Source organism: Mus caroli, unplaced genomic scaffold, assembly GCF_978045245.1.
Source record: "Mus caroli unplaced genomic scaffold, Mus_caroli_1 scaffold_6, whole genome shotgun sequence".
Taxonomy (NCBI): domain Eukaryota; kingdom Metazoa; phylum Chordata; class Mammalia; order Rodentia; family Muridae; genus Mus; species Mus caroli.
The window spans coordinates 22,564,578-22,578,875 of record NW_028227261.1 but is presented as its reverse complement, the minus strand read 5'-3'; the positions used below and the strand labels follow the sequence as shown (position 1 = coordinate 22,578,875).

The window sequence follows — 14,298 nt, the reverse complement described above, 5'->3', positions numbered from 1 at the left end:
CGAGGAAAGCGATGTTAGCAGTTTAACTTCTCCTCTGCTTTGTATGAATATATGGCATTTATATTGACTTTTGAAATCTTTCTTTTTATGTATCTGGCTGTTTTGTCTGTATGTGTATCTGTGCATCACATGCATGCTTGGTGCCCGAGGAGGCCGACAGAGAGTGACAGATTCCATAGGACCGGAGTCATGGATATGAACCACTTCTGTGGGTGCAGGGAGCGCACCTCTGGACCAGTGCTCTTAACTGCTGAGCCATCTCTGCAGGCCCTGACTTTTGCTATCTAATGCTGTATATGTAGAAATTCAGCTGAATTGTTAAGAATTTGCACATTATTTTAGATTGCACATATATGTGTGCAAACACCACCCTTTTCTCACTTCCGCCCATTCCTACACCTTCCAGCCTCCCCGTGCTGCTGGGATGACTGTAACAGCAGCTGTGACAAGCAGACCATGTCAGCTGTGAGAGGACAACTCCTTATTGTCACAAGGTTTCCACTGAATGGTCTCATCTTGCATTTTCTGGATGATACTGGTAGGGAGCAAGCTGGGCAGTTAAAACTATAGCGCTCCTGTCCAGGACCACGCCAGGCAGCCTTGTCAGTCCAGCTCCAGGGATCTAATGCCTGCTTCTGCTCTCTGCAGACACCCACATTCATGAGCACACGTGTGTGCACACACATAAAGATGACTACTTTAAAATCTGTTCTATTTTGCTGTAAGTATTGGCTTCCACTAAATTATTCTCTGTAGCAACTATGACTTAGTAAACATTCCATCTTCCTTCCTCGTAAATGTACTGAATCAAATCAGAAAAGTGGTCTCAGAACAGCTTTATACCAAGTTATGTCCATGAAGGAGAAAAAAAAAAAAGAATCCTTTGATAGTGAAAATATATTTATTTTTTTAATACAATAGCTGCCAGCAATACACTGGTGTTGATGTTCCAGAGAAAAGAAAACGCAAGCATTTTGTAATGAGTTTTCTGTACGATACTCCAAAGCTGTTCGGCATTATGGCTTGGGAGCTAAATGTATATGGCTTGTGACTTAATATTTTTTCCTTGATAAGGTAACTTTAGTTTCCCCCACTTTGATAACTGTAGCAATGAACTTTTAGAAGTCTGTGAGTTTCACTAACAAAGGCTCTCTCGCGTTCACTCTCCGAACCAAATGTTGATTATTGCCAGCTCAAGAAACTGGAGAATCCATTACAACTCAATGAGATGTGGACCAAAATTTTCATGAAAAAATAATTACTACTTTTCATTTTTTCTTTGTAGATATTTCCTAAATGGGTTTTTTTTAAATATGCAGAAATAAATGCTATCTACATGCAACTCTAAGGAGGTTCTGTGGATATAACTCAGGAAAAGTATAAATGCCTAAATTCTAGAGCTGACCCACCTAGTGTGCAAACCAGGCAGAACGTCTTAATGGTATAAACTGCTATGAAAGCTAATGTTACTGAGGAAACTGCATTGTATTCAAAGTCTGTATCTATATCAAAAAGGAAGTGACGGTACTTAAAACAGCCAGGCTTCCCACTGTTTAATAGTTTCTTAGTATCCACTGGAAAATAGGCAGACTCCACTCAGAATCCCTGCTCCAAGATGGAGGGCTTATACAGATCGGAGGCTAAGCAAGAGCGAGGGAGGAGCCACTCTGCAGATGTCGGCCCATGGCCTGCATCAGCCGCATGGAGACATCACAGTTCACATTTCAAGACTGTAAGCCGCGATCTGGGCTCAGGGTCAGAGTGCTTGCTGTGGGCTCTTCCTTTTTAAAGCTTCTGTCCATCTGCCAATCTCGAATCTGTTTTGACTTTCTTGACAAAACTGTGTCTCTCTATAAAGGAAAACAATTCTGCCTTTGCCAAAACCTAGACAGACTTTCCTTGGCTATCCAGAGACGGCAAGAGCAACCAAGAGGCAATTTAGGAAGCCAAAGAGAATAAACACCCAATCGTGGGCACCTCACACCCACTAAAGCCTGTGTGCACACCCTCTGCTGTGAGTACAGCTCTTACCCAGGAGGCCTCGCTTGGCCCACTCACAGAAAGAACAGAGACCTCTTCTCTGGAATCGTCAAAACTCAACCCAACCCCACCCACAGCCAAGTCATCAACTAAGCAAAGCTGGGACACTTCCAACCACCGAGACACTGCAGGGGCATTTCTCAAAGGAGAAGAGATGGTACCTCCCATTGGAACCAGACAGACCACCACCCAGTTTGCATATAAAGGGTGCTCACACCCTGCTTAGCAATCGGGTGAAAGCTGTGGCCACGGCATCTCCCTGAGCCACAGGGACCACTGTCAAGCTCTCCCTGACCCCCGTGCTAGGTGAAGTATCGGTAAATTTTCAAAGGGAGCTGCCATGAGTCAGAATGGTTCCATAAAGCTGGCATTTATTAAGTGTCAGCACAGCGTAGGGGAAAGCATGGCCACTTTAAAGCAGCCAACTGTGGAGTGAGATGACTTTAAGAAAGAGCACTTCTTGAACATGTTAAAAGAAGAAAATCACCAAAAAAATGTAGCACATACACAAAGTCACAGCAGGCTCTGGAGTCCTACTGAGAAAGGCCATTTTGTCCGGGTGGGAGGGGCCTCTGGTTTTACAAAGCTCATTCCCCTTTGTTAGACTGCAAAACAACTTTTAGCTTAGACTTTGTTTTTAGAGATGAGAAAACAAGCCAGACGTGGTGGTGCAGGCTGAATCCTAGCTCGAATTCAGGAGGCAAATGCAAGAGGGCTGCCACGAGTTTGAGGCTGGCTTGGTCACCTATCAGGTTCCAGGCCAACCAGGGTTTCAGAGTAACATCCTGTCTCAAAACAAACGGCAAGAAGTGGGGACTGACATGAGGCAAACCTGGAAATACACACTCACTATGACAACTACAAGTTATCCCAAGACAAGTGGAGGACCTCTCACCCAGGCTGATGCAAATGGAGGTGGGGCAGGAGCAGGAGGCCTGGGCCTCTCGGGAGTTCAAGATGGCCCCTTCTTCACCCCCTCTCCAGAACAGAGTATACTTAACATTTCAGCAAACTTCCGCTGAACCTGGTTAATTAACTTCTGGGTGGCTCGCAGGCTGGCCTTGGTTGCTCAAAGGCAGGAAGATATTGGTCACCCAAGAAGAAAGGAGCTTTGTACACAGAGGGAGGTGGGCTTGGCACAGCTCAGGGGCAGAGCCTTGTCAGGCCTAAACAAAGCCCTGGGTTCCATCCCAAGCACCACAAAGAGAGAAAAGAAAAAGTCTGTTACAAGGAAGGCCGCCATACTACTCGCTGTAGATGGATGAGCAGGCCTGGGTGATACCCTCACAGCAGGTAAGATAGACAGAGACCCCACCCAATCTTCTCTTGTCATTTTGAAAATGCCTTCCTCAGTCCTTCATTTTCTATGTAGTATCTATCGGATGTTACAATTTATACAAATGACACATTTTAGTCAAAATTAAATGTCTACCTAGAAACCAGTGTCTCTACAGAAGTGGCCTCCTCACCCGGACACTCCAGAACAGACTACACTCAAACAGCAAGTCTGACACAGTAGTAATCCTTCCAGACTCCTTACACAATGTTACAACTCCCCCAGTACATAATGTTCCTGTACCATGCACACAGCAACGTGGGGTCCACTGATGTCGCAGGCGACTTTTCTAATGGTGGAACATAGCACCTCAAGTTCTGCCATCTACACAGTGAAGGGACGTGATGGTCGGGGCTCCAGAGTGACAGCAAACTGCCTCTTGGGTGACACGCTTGTGGCGAAGTGCCTCCAAACTGGAGGGCAGCAGATGGGCAGGGCAGGGTAGGGTAGGTGGGCTGGGTAGAGGAGTTTAGAATAATACTGCTCAGGAGTGTGTACTGGAGAGGCCTACTCTGTCTAGCCTTAATCCTAGTCTTGAGTAACTGTGTGTTCATGCAAAATACACTTCTACTTTAGGAGGCGGAGCAGTCTGTTAGGAAAGCATATTCTCGGGGGATCGGAAGGCATCTCTCTCGAAAGTGCTGTTGTCTACTTGGTGAGTCTCTTGGCGACATCGCTGTACGCGATTTCCACCTCCTTGTCGCTGGGACAGGTGTTGGTGAACTCGTCCCTGCTGTAGGCGTTTGTCAGGTACCTCCAGATGCCTGTCATTCCTTTAGGAATATCAAAGTTGCGGTATTTTTTGGCCACCACCTGAAATGCAATATAGATCCAGGGTTACATCCATCTTCCAAGTCCCCACATGAGGCATGTCTGACTGGAGAGGCTATTAATTCTGGAAACCTTTATTAACATATTCTATGGGCCAGCTCTTACAGAACTGGAGTTTGGTTCCCAGCACCTATGTTGGGCAGCTCACAACTGCCTGTAACCCCAAGGGCATAAAGGCACCCACTTCTGGGCTCCCAGGTTACCAAGGTGAACACACTCACACTGAGAGCGAGCTACATCGAGCGAGTGTAGACTAGGATGGCACACTACTCCAGGCGCTGGGAAACAGCAGCGGCTCTGGACGCCAGCCTTGGGCACAGGGAGATGGCTGAGTCTAATCACTGGGTAAGTATTTGTCTAAAAACAGACTATTTTAAGTTTGTTTTCTTCCTTTTTTAGTTTGGGCTGCTTTTCAATAGAACCTCATCTGCCTCCACCTCCCAAATGCTGGGACTGCATGCCAGCTTCTTCTTTTTAAAAAAGATTTCTTTATTTTATGTATATGAGTACACCGTAGCTGTCTTCAGACACACCAGAAGAGGGCATCAGATGCCAATACAGATGGTTGTGAGCCACCATGTGGTTGCTGGGAATTGAACTCAAGACCTCTGGAAGAGCAGTCAGTGCTCTTAATCACTGAGCCATCTCTCCACCCCAACACACCAGCTTCTAAAACCATCTTTTCTCGTCTCAGATCTTTACATGCAACAAATGCCCATTAGTATTGCATTTAGCTTGGTTCGTCACAGAATTAACATTGTGTCTTGAAAGGTCACCACACAGAATTGGACAGTGTCAGTCCAGTTCACAATTATCTATTATCTACTATTATAATTATTGTATTATTATTATATTATATATAATATAGTATATAATATAATGATATAATATAAAATGTAATAATGTAATATAATATTATTATAATTATCTATTACATCCCTATTAATTCAGCCACAGGAGAAGAAAAAATTTCTTGCTCAGGTCTCAGATTTTTTTCTCCCTGGGTCAGTTTCATGTAGCTCAGTCTGGCTTGAGATTCCTTGAGAGGGAATCCTGGTCTTCCTGCCTCTACCCGATTCCTGAGCGCTACGATTAAGGTACCCGATACAGCTGACTTATAAACATGATTTTCTACTTAGGTCTAGGATCCACTTACTGAGCCGACTCTAGCTGGGGTAGAGAACGGCTCTGGTGAGGGAGCACCGCTCCCGGTGGCACCGTGCTCCCCGTGGGCCTACCTTGACAATGTGGAGCTTGGGCAGCAGGTTACAGTCTGCTAATGTCATCTCATCACCGTCCAGAAACCGACGTGTGGAAAATTTGATGTCCTCCATACTGTTCTCGTCGATTTCGTCAGGGAGGGGGGAGTTGAGATACTCATCCAGTTTCTGCAGCGTTTTCAAGAGCCCCCTCTCCAGCGCTGAAACACACGAGAACACGAGAGTGCCGTGAGAGGAAGCCCAGCGCTGGGCAGGCTGTGCCCCAGTAACGGCGCCAATTTCACTCCTACTCCCCGCTGCCGAGAACAGGAGCTTGCCTGCATGGTCCTTCCAGCGAGGACAGAACTGAAGGAGAGTGGTCTATCCTGTCAACCAACAAAACCGTCTGCATGGTTTGTGGCCCTCACCAACAAGCTGTGGCTCAATCCCACTGATAGGTAAACTGCAACGATATATGGGGAAAGGCAAGTCTACTAATTCAAAGCTAGGAGAAAGTCTTCCAAGACAGAAAGCATAATCCCGCTCACGAAGAAATGTGTCAAGGGCACCAAGACCTGTGCACACAACCTAAACAGAGAGCCTGGGAGCCAGGACTCTCAGCCTGCCTGCTAACACGAGAGCCCAAGAACAGCCCTGCCTTACCCAAGGCACGAGGAGTTCAGACTGCAAAGTCAGTTACAGGATGGACTGGCAGCAGCCTCCATAAGAGCCAAGTGGACTGAGATGCTACAACTGTCATGACTCAAACTTGGACTAAGCCAGTTGTGTGCAGCTGGAAAGACAAGGCCAGGAAGCCTTAGGAGGGAGCAGGGACAGCATAGAAAAAACACGGACAATAGCAGCTCTCTCCACTCCCTCTATAGACCAGGCAGGCCTTGAACTCAGAGATCCACCTGCCTTTCCCTTCCCAGTACTGGGATCTTAAGAGAATTCTAAGACTGAATAAAAACCAGTGAAAACTGAGAGAAAAATCAGTTATAGTTTGTGTTAACCATTATTTTTAAATGTTTTTAAACTTTTATTTTTATCCCATGTGTATGGGTTGTTCTGCCTACATATGTGTCTGTATACCACGTGTGTACTGGACATCCTGAGACTGGAGTTACAGAGTTGTGAGCTGGGATGTGAGTACTAGGGATTAAATCTATGTCCTCTGAAAGAACAACCAGTGCTCTTAACCGCTGAGCCATCTCTCCAGCCCCTATGTTTATCCTTATTAATAATAATTTACGTATCATCATAAGGTATGACCAATGAGAAAAAGACACAGGTACTAACTAGGAGGTTCCAAAATAGTACTAGCTAATGAAAGGAACCGCGTTGTGAAGTGTAGCACACCAAGACTAACCACTGGGGGGCAGCAGCAGGTCAGCAGAAAGTCATCTGTCTGGAAGCTAGGAGGGCTGTTTAGTACTCCATCTCTAAGAAGCTATTCAAAACACAAACAAACAAAAAAGGCAGTATAGTATACACAGCTTAAAATTAATTATATTAAAATAAAAAATAATATTTTTGACCTATGAAAATATGGAAATGAACACCTGCAGTTCGTGGAAATACAAACTGGTACAGACTTTGAAATTTTGGCAAAATGCATAAACTAGCTAGAGATGGTGGCACAGGCTATACTCTGCATGCAGGAGAGCTGCAGCCAACAGTAAGATGCCGTCTCAAGAGGACGAGGAAAGGTGCAAACCCCCCCACACCTACCGTAACCTAGCTCAAGGGCAATACCCGATAGCATAGCAAAGAGGCCATCTACAAGGTCCCACAACTGGGAAATGGCAAATAGAATTCCTATTAAATAAGAAGCATTTATAAAGCCAGAGGCAGACTTGTTTGGACATGGAATGACTTGAAGGGATGTGGGGGTGCCCAGGAGATGGCTCTGTAGCCAGCCTAGTCTGGAATGCCCGGCCATCTCCTGCTTGGCCCCCAGAGTGCTGGGCTCAGTGGCAGGAAGCATTTATAATGCACAATAATATGAACGTGCACTACACCACTGTTTTATATAAAATGACTCCCAGTCACCTTGGATCTGTTATTGAATTACATACTGAAATTGTATTCAACTATTCCCCAGTTGTAAGGCAGGAAGGATCAGAGAAATGCCTTCTGAACTCACGGTAGCTGGGGTCGCCTGCACAAAGCATTCCTGCATGGGAATGGGGAGACTCGTGAACCCCCATCCCTGGCTGAGTCAGTTTTCTCTGCAGGTGTGACTACTGGTAGGTCACCCACGCTCCAGTGCACAGCCCCACACCCAGGAAGATGTGAACAGAAAATTGTAAACAGTGAGTCACTAAAAACAAAACATGAAGCTGGAAGTGTGGGGAGATGGGGTGGATCTGGTAGAGTTGGTGGGAGGAGAGGAGTGAACAGGACCAAAGTACATTGTGTGCATGTGTGACAGTCTCAAAGAACGAAAAGATCCCATCTTTTAAAAATTATCCCTGTCAACCTTAGCTTTTCCAATAAGCATAACCTGCTCTGTTACTTACATGTTTGAATGGGCAGATTCAAGGCAGAAGCGTTAAATGTGATATAAACATTCCTCTTGCTAAAATACATACACAATTGAGCGAGGGTATAGCTCAGTGTTAGAGCTCTCAGCTAGTATGTGAGAAACTCTGGGTGGATAGTTTAATTTTGAGCTTTGGTCTCACAGCATCATCACCTTAGCCGCCCTTTGCCCCCAGTAGCAGTGGGATTAAAGATGCGCACCACACGCCTGGCTCACTTCTCTCTTAGTGCTTAGGTTACGTAAACCTACTCCCGGCCAACCTGTACCTCTTACCAAAAGATAGACTGATCCATTTATCGATCTATCAATTGATCCATCCACCTTCTATCACCTATCCCCTCTCCCTCTCTCTTCCTCTCTCCTCCTCCTCTCTGTCTCTGTCTCTCTCTGTCTCTCTCTGTCTCTCTCTGTCTCTCTCTCTCTCTCACACACACACACACACACACACACACACACACACTTCCCTTTAGTTTATTCACTAAAGCCTATTGGTTTACCGTGTACTTCAATCTAAGCACTGGCCCTGACCCATGTTCAGAAGGTGGCTAATTTGTATCTAGACACCTAAGCCCAGAGGGTCTTTAAAATATTCAGCTATATTGGATTTTTATAAGCACTTACTAGGCTGATACAGCAGACTTGTGTACACTGTGGTTACGAGTGTTGGGAGGTGCAGCCTCACCTCACTGCCTAGGTTTACTGAAAGTATGCAACTGCTCAGCAGACAGGGAGAGAACTGTAATACACACACACACACACACACACACACACACACACACGGGGCCAAGCATTCAGCTTGAATCTGATTTAAAGGTGTTTTCGAAAGTCTTGGAGCAGTGACAGGCCCTTGTGAGAAAAGTACCTTGGCAACTAGAACTCTTATTTACCAGCGGGTACTGAACACAAAGCCTTGCTGAACACGGCACGTGCTTGCTGAGCCCCCTCCTTACTGTGCAGCACTGTAAAGACAGTGGGCGTAAGTGGCCACTTAAAGCAGTAACAACTTGACAGATAAAAAATAGAATACAAAGTTATACTTAAGTGAGTCACTTTTCCTCCCCCAGCCTTCATCCCCCAAGGCAAAGGAAAACTCATTTTACTCTCCTCTTCTCCCCTCCATGTAGTAAATGAAATCCGACCAACTCTCCAGACACTCCCTCAAACACTGCACACAGAAATAAAAACATTATGACCGAGAGAGCACAAAGGCTGCTCAGCTAGCAGGCCTGGGTATAAAAGCTGGCTTTGTGAACAAGGTGGCCCGGGCAAGCAGGCGGCCCAAACACTCTGGGAAGCAGGGGCTCCAACCTAACATTTGCTTAGACAGAACATTAGTCAGGAAAACGGCCAATTACTCAAGAAAATTGCTTCTAAACCAAGGCAGCCACAGAACACATTATAAAAATAGACATACGCCAGGCCTGGGCACTAAAACGGTCCCTTTCCCCATCACTGAAGAAAAACATTCCAGAAACCAAGAGCAAAGACGTGGAAATCCCACAGTGAATTATGAAACGCTATAACCTTAAACCAGGTATTAGGAAGGGGCCATAGCTGGAGACTGAAATAACAAGGAAGTCAGTGCGCGATTCACTCTTAGGCCTATTCTGCTATTAATAGCACTGATGCCCACCCCTCCTGCAGGCTAGCCCATGGGCTGCCAGAGCCTTTGGAGCCCAAGCTACCACCCTGCCTTCAGCACAGCAGACTCCAGATATTTTTAGGGTGCTGATCTTTGTCTCCTTTTGCCACTGTTCTAACTTTTGGGGTTTGGAGTATATACTTGTATATACAAAGTTTGTGTAGTCTGGACTGGCCTCATATTATCTTTTCTTTAAAACAAACAAACAAACAAATTGTATCTGCACTACTAAACTATCCTCGCCGTAATAGTGACCTGAAACAAAAACTCTAGTTTTATGATGTAAAGAAATCTGAAGGCTGCGGAGTTGAATCATTCTCTGAAGGCCATTCCAAAAACTCTTCACTAAGAGTAATTAGCGCACAGGCACAACAAAACACAGGAGCTAATTAATTTTAGGCTGCCAGCGCCCCATAATAAACAAGAGATTTGGTGATGAATTCAAAGCTAAATCCATCTATTTCAGCACCCACCACAGCCGCTCCATCCACGGCTCTGATGGTATCCAGCTCTCCGAGGTTCCCTTCTGGGGACTCCTCAGTGTCTGAGAACACAAAGCCTCCCATCACACACCTGCCCACCAGATGCCCGGCCCTGAAGCAGAAGCCGGAAGAGCACAGCTTAACCTCTTACTCCAGGGTCTCATGGCTTTCCCGACTACAGCTCAGACACTTAGAGGAAAACCTGAACTTCCCACATTCCCTGATGCTCGCTGCCTTCATAATAGTTCAAACGGGGGCTGGTGAGATGGCTCAGTGGGTAAGAGCACCCGACTGCTCTTCTGAAGGTCCAGAGTTCAAATCCCAGCAACCACATGGTGGCTCACAACCATCCGCAACGAGATCTGGCGCCCTCTTCTGGAGTGTCTGAAGACAGCTACAGTGTACTTACATATAATAAATAAAATCTTTAAAAAAAAAAAATAGTTCAAACGGTTGCCTGGGTTTTTGTTTCCTTTTGCTTTCTGTAGGGACAATCCAATTAATTGTTGTTGGGTTTTGTTTTTGTTTTTGTTTTTACCTTCATTAGCCTCTGGTCTTGAGTTCTTGATATAAGCAGAGAATTTGGCAAAGATGTCCATTCCAGCAGTGTTCGACTCTGGGTGCTTTGGTGAAAGCTTTAGGTACCTAAACAGAAAACGTAAAACTGCATTACAGATCCTTCCAGGTGACATCAGCTGAAGTTCTATCACCAGCAAACCACTGCGCTGACTACAGACCTCTTCCTTCAGTGACTGATCTGAGAAACGCCACCATCTGTTTTCTATGGCACTTTTTAAATGTTTTCCCCCTTAGGAAACAAAGCTCTGCATGGTGTTTTTGTTTGCATATTAATATTCTTGGCAATCCAAGGGCATTCACTCCCACCTCCATTTAATGATCAGAATGCTAAGGAAATGGCAGCTTGTCAAGGGATGGAATGTACTACCTCTTCACGTCCAGCATGGCGACCAATAGTGCAAGGAGGTGATCAGAAGACAATTTAAAAGAGCTGCAGCGGCATAAAGCTCTAGCTAGCCTCAGCACCCGAGGACTCTCACAGCTGGCTGCTTAGTATGCAGGCACTGGCCTGACCCTGTGCAGCAGTGTGAGGGAACCAGACAGCAGAGGAGCCTGGGCTGGTCAAGCATCTTGATCATCCACAGCCGGTTGAGGACAAAAACAGGAGGAGGTGGACCACTCACTGCCAACCAGCGCCAGGCTTTCCCACTCCCTCTGGGCTAAAGAGGCTAGAGTATATTTGGGACAGAATGCTATGCATAGATAGATTAAATAGGACCTCAGACATCACACTGAGTCTTCCTCTGTGCTGTGACCAAGTTTTCAACTTAAGAAAGGCAGGACACACCACCCTGAAAGAGGTGTGCGCCCTCATGCACGTTACACCTTTAGATTTCAATCACACACACTCAGTGTGTTTCTTCCGGAGAGTGGACAATCTTGGGGACAATCTTGGGGACAGTCTTGGGAAAAGGCTTGGCTGCTCCTCCGGCCTCCAGAAGGGCTTGCTTCACCTCCGAGTCCGAGCTAGAGACATTCAGACCCTGAACCCTGTCACAGAATGTTAATCAGCTGGAAGGCTCTGGAAAATGGACTGTGAAGTAAAATTTCACACTAAACTAACTCATTTCAACTTATTTGGGAAGATGTTACCTGGTCTATTTCCCTTAACTAAAATGAAGGTGAAACAAAATTTGAAGGTCTTAAACTGTATTCTGTGCAGCATAGTTTTTACTCTGTGTTGTGAAACAAGGATACACAAACATGCATGCACACATGCACACACACACACACTGATATATATATTCCAGGCTAATTTCAACCTCAACTCTCCTGGAATTAGAGTGGTTTGTTTACATTTCTTCTGCTTGCTATTGTGAATTCAGAAAAGGGCTATCTTCTAAAAACTCAGGCAGGCTTTCTTTTTAATAGGTTCACCTAGTCCCCAATTTCTCAGGTCTTAACCCTAGAAACTCCTCCCATCAACACCAATTACACCGGGTGTCTCAATGAACAGTATGGTAAGTTTACCGGAATGTTCTTCCTAACTGTAGTACGCCCGCATACACGCGCGCATGTGCATGTATGCATGCACACACACACACACACCACCACCACACCACCTGAGCAGACAGCTAATCCCAAGGCCAGCATCTCTGAATTCCCCTCACACTGAAAACAATCCGCTTGCAGTTTCAGTGTTCCCAAGGCTCTTACAATGAAGAGCATCGAACAGAGCCAGTGCAGGGGACTCTGCGCCTCTTCAGCGCCTCTGTGCCTTCCTCAAGCCCCCTGTGATTACACTGTGATCCTGACACTGCGAGGCCATAGCGTGCCTGCGCACTCAGGTTGCACAGTGCTGCCTGTCCCTTCCATCTGTCCCATTTACCTCTAGTAACAAAGCCCAGTTCCCATAAACACTCAGGTCTGAGGGTGAGAGACAGCGAGCAATTAAGAGCACGTGCTGCTCCTACACAAGAGGACACCTGTGTGTGGAGGCGCAAAGCCACCTGTAACCCAGTGCCAGGGGAACCGACACCTTCTGACCGCCACAGGTTCCTGCACACACAGGGGTACAAAGCACAGACACCTAGACACATTAAATGAAACTTGAAAATTTTCAAGTTTTAAAGCCTTTGGATAAGTAAGTAGTTTCTTTATTCAAAAAACAAAAACAAAACAAACAAACAAATACAAGCTAAAATAATAAAATAATAACAACAATAAATACTGCTCCCACCCCCCAGAACAAGAGAAAGCCCTTACACCTTATAGTTTCTCACAGAAAAGTTGTGTCCAGCCTGTGCTACGCCCATGCCTCAGGTCCTGCAGGGGTGGCCTCACACTGCTCAGAGCTCCAAGCCCAGCCTCTGCACATGCTGGCCTACCTGCAAGTGCAGTTTCTGCTGCCTGCCCACCCATTACTGGAAAGCAGTAACAAGAGAAGCTTGAGACCCTTACAAAGGAAGAAGGAAGGACGGGGGCTAGCTGGTAGGCTGTCAGCAATTTAGAGATGAAGAGAATACAATTTCAGGTTTAGCACAAAATTGCTAACCCAGGGGCAGTTCTCTTCACATTACACACAGCCCATTGTGTAACTAGCATCCTTCCTTTCTCCAGTCCTCAAAAGCAACACCACTCGGTCAATAAATACAATCTCTTACCCTAAAAGCCTATCATTCCTCCATTCACCTGCTGCAATTCACCAGATGGCTTCAAAATACATAAGTAAAACTTAGTTTCAGTGCTGTCGCCTCTCTAAACAAACATTTCCTCCAGCTACTTCTGTCTTTCCACTTGTATCTGACTGTGTTTCGTTTTGTTTTATGTATGAGACACAGTCCCTGGCTGGCCTGGGATACAACCATGCAGACCACGCTGGTCTTGAACTTAGAGAGATCCGATTTACCTCTGCCTCCTGGGTGCTGGATTAAGGCATACACCACCACTGCCCAGCTACTGCTATGCTTTGAGAGCAGGGGCTAATAAGCCTCAGTTCCTGATTTCCTGATCCATGCTGTTCTGCTGTCCAATAGGCACCCAGAAGACGGATGGATGAGTGGATGACAGAGGGGTTAGTGGAGAGATGGAGGGATGCTGAGCTACTTCTTTGGACCATCTGACCCAGTAATCCCATCGCTGGGAAACTCACCTGGACATGAACAGTAAAGGTAAAAGCAACTGGCAAGAAAGGGTGGGTCAGCCAGGGGTGGTGGCGCACGCCTTTAATCCCAGCACTTGGGAGGCAGAGGCAGGAGGATTTCTGAGTTCGAGGCCAGCCTGGTCTACAGAGTGAGTTCCAGGACAGCCAGAGCTACACAGAGAAACCCTGTCTCGAAAATCAAAAAAATTAAAATTAAAATTAAAAAAAAAAAAGAAGGAAGGAAGGAAGGAAGGGTGGGTAGGTCAGGAAAAAAAAAAAACCAAAACAAAACACAAATTTTTTAAGTTAAGAGATAGCTCACAAAGTCAAGAGCACTGGCTGCTCTTCCAGGGGTGCTGAGTTCAATTCCCAACAACCACATGGTGGCTCCCAACCATCTGTAGCGGGATCTGATGCCATCTGGTGTACAGGCACACATGTAGACAAAACACTCAAATATATAAAACACACAAATAAATACTTCTTTAGTAAAAGAAATACATTTTAATTCAGATAGAAAAACCTAAGAGAACACTAATAATGCTTTTAAAATGAAAGCTGA

At 45.8% G+C, this 14,298-nt stretch overlaps 1 protein-coding gene across 1 annotated transcript in view; it reads right to left on the bottom strand.

The window, feature by feature from the left end:
* Positions 1-896: 896 nt before the first annotated feature.
* Clic4 (CLIC family member 4) overlaps positions 897-14,298 on the bottom strand; it is a 61,338-nt gene continuing 47,936 nt past the window's right edge. The window contains exons 4-6 of the mRNA XM_021159436.3: positions 10,614-10,720; positions 5,446-5,627; positions 897-4,189 (exon numbers count right to left, since the gene is read on the bottom strand). Of these exons, the coding sequence (XP_021015095.1) occupies positions 4,025-4,189; positions 5,446-5,627; positions 10,614-10,720 (454 nt within the window). The 3' untranslated portion in view covers positions 897-4,024. The remainder of the gene's footprint in view (positions 4,190-5,445; positions 5,628-10,613; positions 10,721-14,298) is intronic.